A 12376-nucleotide genomic window follows, 5' to 3' on the forward strand; every position below is an offset into this window, starting at 1 on the left:
ACTCTGTCCCAAACCCTTTGATCTACAATCTGTCCTGCCTGCAGGATATGCTAGGACAGTGGTGGCTCAAAGCTTGTAGAGGTAACCAGCCAATATCTGATTTGACTCAAGGCCCATTCCACAGGATGGAACCTATACCTGATGCTACTTGGGTGACCAAGAACCTGAGAGCAGATAGCCCGGTGACCTAGAGCAAAACCAAATAATACTGGTCTATGAAAAGAACCTAGCAATCAAATGACTCCTAATGACATTCTATTATGCTCATGTACATGAGTGCCTTGCTCAGCTATCATCAGAGAAGTTTCCTCCTTCAGCAGATGGGAACAAATACAGAGATCCACAGCCAGACAATGTGCAGAGAGTGAGGGACCTTGGAACACTCAGCCCTAAATGGGATGTCTGCATCAAATCCTTCCCCTCAGGGCTCTGGGAATCCCGTGGAAGAGGAGGCAGAGTGTAAGAGTCAAATGGGGATGGACACCAAGGAAACAAGGCCTTTTAAATAAACGTAATCAAAGCACATATAAACTCACAGAGACTGAGGCAGCGTGCAGAGTGTCTGCGCAGGTCTACACCAGGTGGAGCCCTAGAGCTGAAAGAAGTGGACGCATGCCCCCAGCTCTAACCCAGAAGCTATCTCTAATTTAATTTATAACCACTTGCAAATGAAAATGTAGTTTTCTCCAAGGGATTCTAACTGGGCAAACAAACTGTTCTTAAGGGTCGGCCCCATGCCTGGCAGTTGATGGCCAAGAGAAAATGAACTCAACAGCATCTTTAGAAGTTCCTTGTCTCAGTGTCATGTCAGGGCTTTTCTCCCCTCCCCCCCTCACACACACACATACACACACCTTCCAGTTTAGTGTGTTTATGTGTGCAAATGAGTGGGTCTCTGTTTCTTGTATCTTCTCTTGGACTCTCTTCCTTCAGTTTGTTGGTTTTTGTTTTGTTTAATTTTGATGTGCTAGTTGTTTTTTTTTTTAATTTTTTAAAAAAATGTATTTAACTTTATTTTATGTGCATTGGTGTGAAGATGCCCAATCCCCTGGAATTGGAGTTACAGACAGTTGTGAGCTGTCATGTGGGTGCGGGGAACTGAACCTGGGTCCTCTTGAAGAGCAGCCAGCCAGTACTCTTAACCACTGAGCCATCTCTCCAGCTCTGATGTGTTAGTTTTTGTTTTATCTTAATATTTTATTTTATTATCCCTTAGAAGCCTGTTTATTTTCTAGTGAGAGACTAGAAAAGAAGTGGATCCAGATGGGAGGGGAAGTGTGGAGGCACTGGGAGGAGGAGAGGGAGGGGAGTGAGAAAAAATGTATTTTCATTAATAGCAAAGTAAAAGAGAATAGCTGTGTAAGCCATCACTCTGTGAAAGAAAGAGTGAAATGTCATAAACTAAGAGGATCTGCTGGGAGAAGGAACAAGAAAGAAATTTGATCTAGACTTTGAGTAATGGGATTTCAGTGGATCGGAATGTTCTCTAAGACCCAGAGAGCCTTGTTGGTGTGGATGCTTACTCATCACGGGGCATGCTGGAGCTGACCACTCGGAACAAGTTTGTGTGGAGCTGCTTTAGTGGGTAGGCAGGTGCAGCCAACACATGGTGCATTCCTGAGATACGTACTTGTCGGAGATGTAGATGACAAAATTACAATCCATGGGCATTTACAATTACAGTAAGTACTTGGTTTAGACTATGTGATGTATACACAGATGTCTATTATGAAACCATAGAAATGTCTTAATTAAATAGTTTGAAGTCCAGCTCCATCTTGTTAAAATTGCCTGTGTATCAATGTTTTTGGAATTACAGGAGCACTGAGACCTGGAAGTGGTTCTGAAGTCTTAATGGGTCAGGGCCCCCCTCAGCAACCACCACAGCAGCATAGAGTTCTGCAGCAGCTACAGCAGGGAGACTGGAGATTACAGCAACTTCATTTGCATCGTGTTCCGCAGCAGCAGCAGCAGCAGCAGCAGCAGCAGCAGCAGCTACTTCAAAATGCTTATTTGCAGCAGGTAGTGTTCTTTATTAATTTAGATAGCAAACTAGTGTGAAATTCACACAGCAGTTGAATATCATTGCATTCACTTTTGTATCACAGGCTTAAAAGGCATATCGTAACTTGAACTATATTCAAATAAATACTTCCCATAATTTCCTGCTTATTGACAAATATGTTAATTTACATTTGATGCTAAATGAAGAGATGTTCTTTTAAAAATAGGTCACATCATAGCTTTATGAAGCAAAAGTGTTCATTTGGTATTCAGAAATAAACAGTTTATATTTGTTATATTTTGAGTCTATTCCAGTGCTACTATGGGAAAAGTGATGCATTTTCAAAAGTAACATTGTCTTTATGATTTTATTTTATTTTTTGGATATGAGCCTAGTTTGTAGTCCTATTTTTAATTTTTCATTATTTTGACTGTGTTGGCATAGAGTCAAAACCAGACATTATTCTGTTCTTTGCTTTATAGAAACCTGCAAATTTGTAGTCTCACTAAACTTTCCTAAATGGAACTACTGTGTGCGCAAGTATTTTCCCTCTGTCTGGGTTATGCTCGAGCTAACTGTGTACATGACACTTCATTGTGTTGCTTCCCCCACTCTTGGCTGATAGAGACAGAGAGGCGGTGAGTAAGTGGTGCCGTGAGATGCCAGGAAGCCCAGAAGGAGGGCGAGGAACCGAGAGATTCACTGTAATGAGTCAGAGACCACGGAAGGCAGTCTTCATCAACCAGGAAGCGCTGGAACATGTTAGCTTTCAGACAGCCTTAAACTATGCTGATACAGTTTTAGCTAAACTATGTTTTATTACTACTTTAAAACTAATTCTGCTAAACATAGAGAAAGTGACAGTCACAGATTATCGTTGTTTTATATTGGTTTTAAGCCTTTATTTTCTTAGTCATTGATCTGATAAAAATCAGTACTTACAAAAACAGAACTTGGCATGGAGAGATGGCTCAGTGGTTAAAAGCACTGGCTGCTTTCCAGAGGATTTAGGTTCAGTTCCCAGCATCCACATGATGGTTCAACCATCAATAACTCCAGTTCCAGGGAGTTTAGTGCCCTCATTTGAACTCTGTGGGCACTGTGGGCACATGATGCACAGACAGGCATGCAGGGAAAACTCCCATCACACAAAATAAGAATTAATCATCATCATCATAATAATAATAAACCTCTGATGTTGAAAAGGCACAAATATTTGTTTTAGTTGCCGTTCTATTACTGTGAGGAGACACCACGGTCAGGGCAACTCATAAAATTAAGCATTTAATTAGGTGCTTGCTTAGAGTTTCAGAGGGTTAGTTTGTTATCATCATGGTGGGGAGTGTGGCAGCAGGCAGGCATGCATACGCTGAAGCAGTAGCTGAGAGCCTGCATCTGATCTGCAAGCTTCCAGAAGAGAGAGAGTGAGACTGGACCTCAAAGCTCCTCCCCAGTGACACACCTCCTACAAGGCCACAACTCTTCCAGCAAGGCCACATCTCCTAATTCTGCCCCAAATAGTACCACTAACTGGGGAACAAGCATCTCAGCCCGTGGGGCCCATTCTCATTCAAACCACCACAGTATTGATTTGTATTTTTTTTCCTCTTTCATAGTATCAGCATGCAATGCAACAGCAACAGATACTTCAACAACAGTTTTTAATGCATTCAGTCTATCAGCCACATCCTCCAGCATCACAATATCCTACAATGGTAAGGGCTATGTAATACCTAGATGTTCTCTAGGTGTGTGTTACTAAGTTGGAATTTACAGTGTGCAGGATGGTATTTAGAATTTCATCATTCAGAGTCATTTTGGGGGTTGGGGAGGTGAGTCAGTTCAGAAGTCCTTGTTGTGCATGCTTGAGGACCTAAGTTTAATCTTCAGCACTCATTCAGAAATCTGGACGTGGCAACTTGCACCTATAATCCCAGCAATAAGGAGGCAGAGATGGAAAACCTGGGCTTTGCTGACCAGGCAGTCTAGCCAAAACAATGAACTCCAGGTCCAGAGTACTGTGTCTCAACAAATCAGGGGGAAAGTGATGGCCAAAGGACACCCAGATCTTGACCTTGGTCTACGCACATGCAGATTGGTTTGTTACTTAACTGAGGGAGGATGGAGAGGTGGCTCAGTTGACAGTGTTTGTCATGTAAGCAGGAGGACCTGAGTTCAGATCCCCAAGTCCCCATTGCAGCACATGCTCCACCCAGCATCCCACTGGGCGGGGTAGAGAGAGATAGGTCAGCCATTTGTAACTGAACTGATGAACTCCAGGCTTGGTGAGAGATCTTGTCTCGAAAACCAAGCTAGAGATTGGTAGAAACATCCAATGTTGGTCCTGGCCTCCACATGCCCTGGCCCCTCCCATGCGCGCGCTTCAATGGAAGTCATGGTAGAGACACATTTGGCGTTCTGTTGATTTGTCCTGTATTGATGGGCAAGAACACACACACACACACACACACACACACACACACACACACACACACACCACACACCACACACCACACAAGTTAAAAAGTTATTTTGACATGCTTTCATTGAAGGCAGACGTTTATTCTCAAGAATTAAACTCTTGCATCTGAATGTGGCCCATTATGACTGTCTGATGGCACTACTGTTTATAAGAGTTCCTGTGATCTTTGGTCATACATCTCTTTCGTTCAGCATGTGTCTACTGAATGAAAGGGAAACAGAAGGACTGTGCTGTGCATTTGCCCAGAGGACAGCTTGCTCTTCTCTTCTCTTCTTTTCTTTCTTTTAATTTTTTTTCTTTTCTCTTTTTCCCCCTCCCTCCTTCCCTCCCTCCCTCCCTCCCTCCCTCCTTCCCTCCCTTTTTCCTAAAACACTTAAAGGAGGAATTTTGATTCTGGCCAAGTGAGTCTGGCTTTTTAATATTAAATGGGTTTAAATCATCCTGTGTACTTTTCTGGTAACAGCTACTTCTTCTAATACACATTATTTTGGGGTTTCTCGTTTTGTGTCCGTGGATGGGAAAGGGAAGGAGCACACTGGTGCAGTGCTGAGATACTTGACCGTGGCTTGTGTGTTGTTTCTTGTTTCAGATGCAGCAGTATCAGCAGGCTTTCCTGCAGCAGCAGCTGCTAGCTCACCATCAGCAGCCTCGGCAGCAGGCATCCCCCGAGTATCTTACTTCCCCTCAGGAGTTCTCACCTGCCTTGGTTTCCTACGCTTCATCACTTCCCGCTCAGCTTGGAGCCATAGTGGACTCCTCCTATGGTGCCAATAGGCAAGTGCTTTTCCAGTGACTGCACGGGCCTTACTGTGGAAGTGGGTGACACTGAGGAGAAGCGCCACTGAGTGGCTCTTGAAGGAGCTTAGTTGATCTGCATTCGAGCTGACTTGCTCCCTCCTAGTCCTCTAGTGTGTCTTCCTTCAGTTACCGTCTGCAGTTCTGCCAGTTGCTATTTGCAGACAAAGTTTAGCCAGACCTGAGGAATTTATTAGTGTGCACATAAAAGCATTCTTTGTAATTTAAGTAGAAGCAAAGTCCTAGAAAGCTGCTTTAGTATTTGAAAATAAATAACATGTTAACTTTTTCTACTTATGTGTTATTACTACCTTCAATTAGCTTGACTATTCATGAAATTTATATAATTTTTTTTACACAGGGACAAGCATTTTAAGTATATCATGTGTAACAAACAGTGTAATTGGTTGGTTAGAATTATTGTATGGGTACTTTATATGGGAAGTCGTTACACTAAATTGAAGAACTTTTGGTACAAAGTTTCTCACACTTGGATGTGACACTAATATTAGTAAGTACTTTCGAGCCAGTATTAAGTGGTCGGGAGATGGCTTGGTAAAGTGCTTCCCACACAGGCACGAATCCCTACATTTGGTCTTCAGGGTCTATTGAAAAGGCAGGGAGTGATGGCACACACTGTGATCTCAGAGCTGGGGAGAGGGAAATGGGAGGACCCCTGGCGATCCCAACCTAGCCTAGTTGATGAGCCCCAAGCCATTTAAGAGACCCAGTATCAAGAAACAAGACGGACATCCCCTGAGGAATACCACTTGCGTTTGGTCTCTTCTCTCCGTATGTGTGTACACACAGAGACATGCACAAATGTACACGTGCACACAAAGACACATTCTTCTTCTACCCCAAAGTAATCAATGTGAATATCTTCAAATACAAGACTGGTGTGCCAGTAACGAGTTCATCAGCTCTTACACAGTTGCAGGTTTTGAAACAGTGAGAGAGAGAGAGAGAGAGAGAGAGAGAGAGAGAGAGAGAGAGAAAATGAGTTTGAGTAGACAGTGGGCATGAGGAACAACAGCATTGTACCGTAAATTGTATGTGTCCAAAGAGGGTAAGTCTACACTTAGTCATGGTGTTGTGTGTGGGAGTGAATGAAAGAAGGAGGGAGAGAGAGTGAGAGGGAGGGAAGGGGAGGGAAGAAGAAGAAGAATGATAGGGATCTGTTACACACTGGGGTGATACCAGGAAGGAGATTTTTAAAAAATTAATGAGCTGCTTTTCTGAAGCAAAAATCAAGGTACATGAGTTGGGACAAATTAGTGTAGTGGAGAACAGAAGTTAAACGTGCAAATCAGTGTTTGCCATTGCTCTTTGCTTACTCTAGTTTTTGTTTGTCTACTTAGCACTTTTCTATAATACATTAGTAGCATTATTATATGAAAATTAAGATCAAAAATACATATCTGAAACAAATTAGATCCAGTAGGATGTAAACTATGAAATTCAAGTAGTGGTCTAATAAATCTGTAAACTTGGTCCCTCTGTGACAAGAATGATGTAGTCTTTCTTACTAGAATCACAGATTTTGCTTGATGCTAGTTGGTATATGCTGATTAAGCTGCTGTTTTCATTAGAAATCCACATGGCAACAACTGAGGTTTACTTTCGCAGTATTGCCCAAGAAACAGAAAAAAAAAAAAATCAAACCACAGATAATAAAAGTTTAGATAGTGCGTCTGCTGTGTGGGGGTAACACGGATTGTTTCGTCCAGGGCTCCACAGTGAATACTCAATTCCCATTGTGTATAGTTGTACTTCCAGAGGCTGATGGTCTTTCAGGAGTATAAGGTTTAAGTAAGTCAGTAGCCTGAAAAGTCAGCCATCTCTTTACTGTATCAGCCCCACCAGTATCTTTTGTTGTTGTTGAGATACAGGGTCTCATTATGTATCTTTGGCTGTCCTGGGGCTTTCTAACAGACTAGGGTGGCCTCAGTCTTAGAGATGTACCTGCTTTAGCCTCCTGAGTGCTGGGATTAAAGGCATGTGCCACCATGCCCAGCTCTCGTCAGTATCTTAAAGCTAAATAATACATGGCAGAAATCTTTCCATTTACTATCTGTCTGTGCCTGTCTGTCATCTGTGCTGGAAATTGAAGCCAGGGCCTTGGGCATGCCAAGTGCACAGTCTTCCAGTGAGTGGTACCTCCAGCTTCTGTGTTACTTAAAAGGAAAAAATAAAACAAAACATTTATTTACTTTTATTTCTTTTGTGTGTGAGTGTTCTGCCTGCATGTATGTATGTGTACCATGTAGGTACCTGGTTCCCTCTAAGGCCAGAAGAGGGCGCCAGTCTCCTAGAAATGGAGTTACAGATGGTTGTGAGCCCCCATGTGAGTCTTGGGAACTGAACCCATATCCTCTGCAAGAGTAGGAAGTGCTATTAGCCACTAGTTGTCTCTCCAGCATCCCTATATGGATTTTACTAGTGAAATTTATTATATTTTTAATTTATTCAAAATGCTCTTAATTATTTACAGTCATTTAAATCAAATGCCATTTAAAGAAATGCAGTGTGATAAAGTAAGTAATTTTAACTACAGTAAGAAAAGTATTATGTGGGATTAGGGATCAGGTTTCATTCTTTTTGGAGAGAAGTGTAAAGGATTTGTTAACCCCCTCACTCCCAGCCAACTGCTGGAGATTAAACTAAGGTCCCGAGTGCTCTGTGTGGTGTTGTGCAGACCTTGTAGCTGTACTTTTATATGTCTGAATTGTGGGTTAAGGTGACAGTCTGTTGAGTAGTGTGCCAAAAACAATCAGGAGTGGGAGAATGATTCAGATAGGAAGCCAGACCGTTTGAAAAGCCGTCTGCAGAAGGGAAATACTCTCTGAGTTCTCTTATCTGCTGTGTGTTTTAAGGATTCCACAAGTCCAAAACATTTTGGAAATAGAGATGAAATTCTGCCACATGAAGGTAGATTTTTGACTTGGCGATAGCCAAGTTCTATTTGCTGAGTAAGTCTAATTAAGTAAATTGCTGTTTGTTTTTCTTTTGTGTGTTCTAGCCTTCAGTAACTGTTTACAAACAGTCTTATTTTGGCTGAAATATAACAAGCAGGCCTGGATTTAGGAATGAAAAGGACATCCTTTGCTCTCTGTTTTCACTTCTACAGCCCATGTGTTGGGAATGACAGTGATTCAGGAGATGAGCCAAGGCTTATACAATTAAGATATTTCCTCTAATGTGGAGATTCTTGCCTGCTATCTGTCTTTTGGACCCAAATGGTGACAGAAACCTGATAACTTTGCTCTGTTGCCTCATTCTGTGTTGTGCTTTCTGGTTGGGGTGGGGTGAGGGGGTCCCCAGGCATTCTTGGGTTGAGATGCCTTTAGGGTTGGATTTTCTCTTAAAACCTATACAGGCCTTTCCGGTAAATTGCATAGAACCAGAGGACTCAGGCCCAGGACCATACTTTCAACACCATGAGTGGTGTATTATGTGTCTACAAAAGAACCCTCGTTTAACTCAGCCTGTTTATAAGGCAAAATCAGCGCGTCATCTTTTTTGGTAGTTATATTTGGTAGTAGTAAGGAGTATAATTTTCATTGTGATGTCTCCATATAGCCAAATATGATCTAGCATAGGTATAGGATCACTTGACGGTATTTAGTAGTGGTTTTAGAGTGATACTGTTGGGGTGGTTACTGATTTTCACTTTAGGGCTTGTTAACTTTGAGAGTGACGACTAGTACCAACTGCTTGTTATTTTGTTTTTGTTTGGTTTTGTTTTTTAGACCAGACACTGTTTTCGCTTTACATGTATTGAATTATTTACTCTTTTCAGCAGCCTTGTTAAGTTGATGTTGTATTTCCCTTTTCCTTATCAATGTTTTTCAAGACAGGGTTTCTCTGTGTAGTCCTGGCTGTCCTGGAACTCACTCTGTAGCCCAGGCTGGCCTCGAACTCACAGAGATCCGCCTGCCTCTGCCTCCCGAGTGCTGGGATTACAGGTGTGCGCCGCTGCTGCCCGGCTGCTGTGTTCCTTTCTTATGGACTAGAATCCTGAGGCGTGAGGGACTGGGAAAGGAGCACACAGGTGTGCCACACACAGGTGGTTATAGCACTGTGTGCCTTGTGGGGGAGTTCAGATTACAGCGGTTGTCTGTCCATCCTGTACCCCGGTCGTGTTTTCTAAGTTTCTAAAGTGTGAAGTGGAGCCCCGATGTTTCCTCCACTGGGACGTCATCCTTTTCATTCATTCTCTTTTCTCTTTCAACTAGGCCAGTTGCTGAGAAAGAGGCGGCCACACATTTTACAAATGAGAAGACCGTCAGTCACCCGCCTGATATGTCAGGGTGGAATCCTTTCGGAGAAGACAACTTCTCCAAGCTAACCGAAGAGGAGCTCCTGGACAGGGAGTTCGACCTGCTAAGATCAAGTAAGGGGCACTTGAAGGCTTATTTTGCTTCCCAGTAGTCACGGCTCTGTAGTTCAGCAAGGCCAAAGACTGCTTAGAGGTGGTGTGAGCAGTTGTTTTTGTGTGTGTGAGGGGAAAATTCAGGTCACTTTCTTTCATACTATTAAGCTATATTGTGTCACACATTTAGAAATTAGTTGCTTGATAGTAGCTAATAAACTCAAGATTGCTGATATCTAACCCCTAAAAACTGCTATCTATGAATGTGCGATTCATACTGTCTTCAAGACATGGAGATGAATGTTCAAGCAGAGAAGACGTTCTCAGTACCTTGCCTTACTCATCACATTGCAGCTCTGTGGTGCACACTCAGTAGAAGAGTGGTGTGTCTGAGACACCCTTGACAATGCCAGAGAAGACATGGGCTACATTATGCTAATGTCTGGTCGTGTCCTCTTCATGAGTGGTGACATAAAGGGGTTGCTTCGTTGTCCTGATATGGCCAAAGCTAAAGAAATTCCTTTCCACTTTAAATCTGATATCTCAGTGGTTTTGCTTGGAATCATACCTTTTCTCAAACTCAAACTACCTAATATATATGTCAGGACTTGCTGCATATATTTTAGAAGTGATCTGTTTTGGAAGAATGTGGTTGTTTTGAAGAGGTTTGCAGACTAAGAGCAAGAAGCTCATTTTGTGAAAAATGTAGGTGATTTTCTAGTTTCTAAGGATTGTGTATGTATGTCTATGGGTGTGTATATACATATATATGTATATACTCATATACAGTGTGTTTCCCTGTTTTGTATATGAAGAGAAGGGCCTAACTCCCAGTTTCTAATTTCTGTTTTATTTAACTAGCTTTATGTAACTAGCTTTATGAACACATTTAGTAAATGAAACGCTTTGTCTGAATTCATATGTATTTTATGTAAAATTCACAGATGGCCTGCATTCATGTAAGGGGTTTCTGTAAGGCATTCATCTTTGGCATCTAAATTTGTATTTTGTATATTGGTGTTTAAATATGGATCTAAAAATGAATTTTAAGCCCCTGATATACATTTGTTAACTTTGATAAAACAAATCTTACCTCATATTAAAAAATGTTTTTAAATCAACATTTTTGTTTGGCATTTTTCTGGAGTTTATTTTAAATAGCCCCAAAAGCATGGCTTTAAAAAGAGGATATAAATGATCTCTTGAGTAATAGTAAAGGGAGATGCAGGAGGAAGTAGTCAAGTGCTTGTCATTTATAGATTATTTTAGTGTTTTATGAATGTGTGTATGCACGTGTGCATGTGTGCGTGTGTGCGTGTGTGCGTGTGTGCGTGTGTGTGTGTGTGTGTGTGTGTGTGTGTGTGTGTATGTGTGTGCATATGTGCTTGAATATCTGTGGTGACCTGAAGAGTGATCTTTGATCCCTTTCCACTTTATTCTTTGAGGGATAGTCTTTCAGGTGGACCCACAGATTAGAAGCTGTGGTTTATCTAGTCACCTTGTCTGGAATCTCCTGGCTGCCTGCTGAGCACTGGAGCTATAGGTAGCCACCATGCCCGCCTGGCACCCACACTGGGGATCTGGATTCTCTTCCTCACACTGGTGCAGCAAGTATGGTAGCTGAGCCGTCTCCCCAGCCAGGGTTAATTTAGAAGCAGATGGTCTCGATTTTTAATGTGCTCTGACAAGGGTCTACTAAATAATTATTCTCTGTTTCTTGAGTTAAAAACTCACTTTTTTCCCTTCAAAAAGTCAAGAGCTAGGTAAAGGATTTTATTATATTGTGTCTTATAAAATGTGGTATTTATTTGGTATAGGCAGGAACTGTATGTGTATGTGCCTGCTTGTGTAATTTCATCTTTTAAAATTTTGGAACAACTGTTTTCAAATTTGAAGATGGGAAGCATCAGTGATTCCCATGTACTTGTGTGCCTGTTTTCAAAGGCAGCTCAGACTCCATCATACTGCATTAAAAGATGCCAGGCCTCAAGTGAAGACCCAGGAAGTCAGGCTGGGAGCAACCACTGTCCTTTGCAAACTACCCAGGGGCCTTGAGCAATGGGCATCACTGTCACTGGGCTTCTGCACTTACTTCAGCACGTAGAAAACCCACTGGATGAGAGTCCCAGGGAAGTCACTTGGCTGCCCTCATTCTCACCCTGCTCCCCTTGTAAACTGGATAGATGAGACAGGGTTGTTAGGGGAGCTAAATGAAGTGATTGTTTTGACACAGGGAATTAGAGCCATCGCCCCTAATCTTAAGATGTTTAGCTAGCATTTTGAAATTATATTTAAATCACGCACAAGGTTTCTTGGTAAATTAAAAATCAAATCAGAGTCAAGGGCACACAACGCTAACTTCAGATGGGCAGATGGCAGCGGGAAACAGGTGGAAAACATTTTTAACATTGAGTGAGTGGGCTGGAGTTGAGAGAGGAACTTCAGAGATTGACGATAACTTATAGGATGCATGTACTGAGGAACGTCTCTTTCCATGGTTTTACTTCAGTGGTCATCTTTGATGAGGATTTAGGTACAGCAGTAGTGTATCCAACACTTGATCTGTATGGTAGAGTTTAAGTCATTCTGATGGGCAAGGGTCTCTTAATTTCAGTAGGAGACTACGCGGTGAAAGTTAGTGGGTATTGTATTCATTATTGCTAGCTTCTTCTGTCCCCAACAACTTTTTCCAAAATGAAGAAATCATTTACTAATGCAC

General features: G+C 42.0%; 1 protein-coding gene across 2 annotated transcripts in view; it reads left to right on the forward strand.

The window, feature by feature from the left end:
* Positions 1-12376, forward strand: part of Bmp2k (BMP2 inducible kinase) — a 110590-nt gene that overhangs the window by 71431 nt on the left and 26783 nt on the right. For both annotated transcript variants that reach the window (XM_028873145.2, XM_028873147.2), the window contains exons 11-14: positions 1820-2022; positions 3622-3720; positions 5077-5261; positions 9521-9678. In XM_028873145.2, coding sequence (XP_028728978.1) covers positions 1820-2022; positions 3622-3720; positions 5077-5261; positions 9521-9678 — 645 coding nt within the window. The remainder of the gene's footprint in view (positions 1-1819; positions 2023-3621; positions 3721-5076; positions 5262-9520; positions 9679-12376) is intronic.

Source organism: Peromyscus leucopus, chromosome 10 (assembly GCF_004664715.2).
Source record: "Peromyscus leucopus breed LL Stock chromosome 10, UCI_PerLeu_2.1, whole genome shotgun sequence".
NCBI lineage: Eukaryota > Metazoa > Chordata > Mammalia > Rodentia > Cricetidae > Peromyscus > Peromyscus leucopus.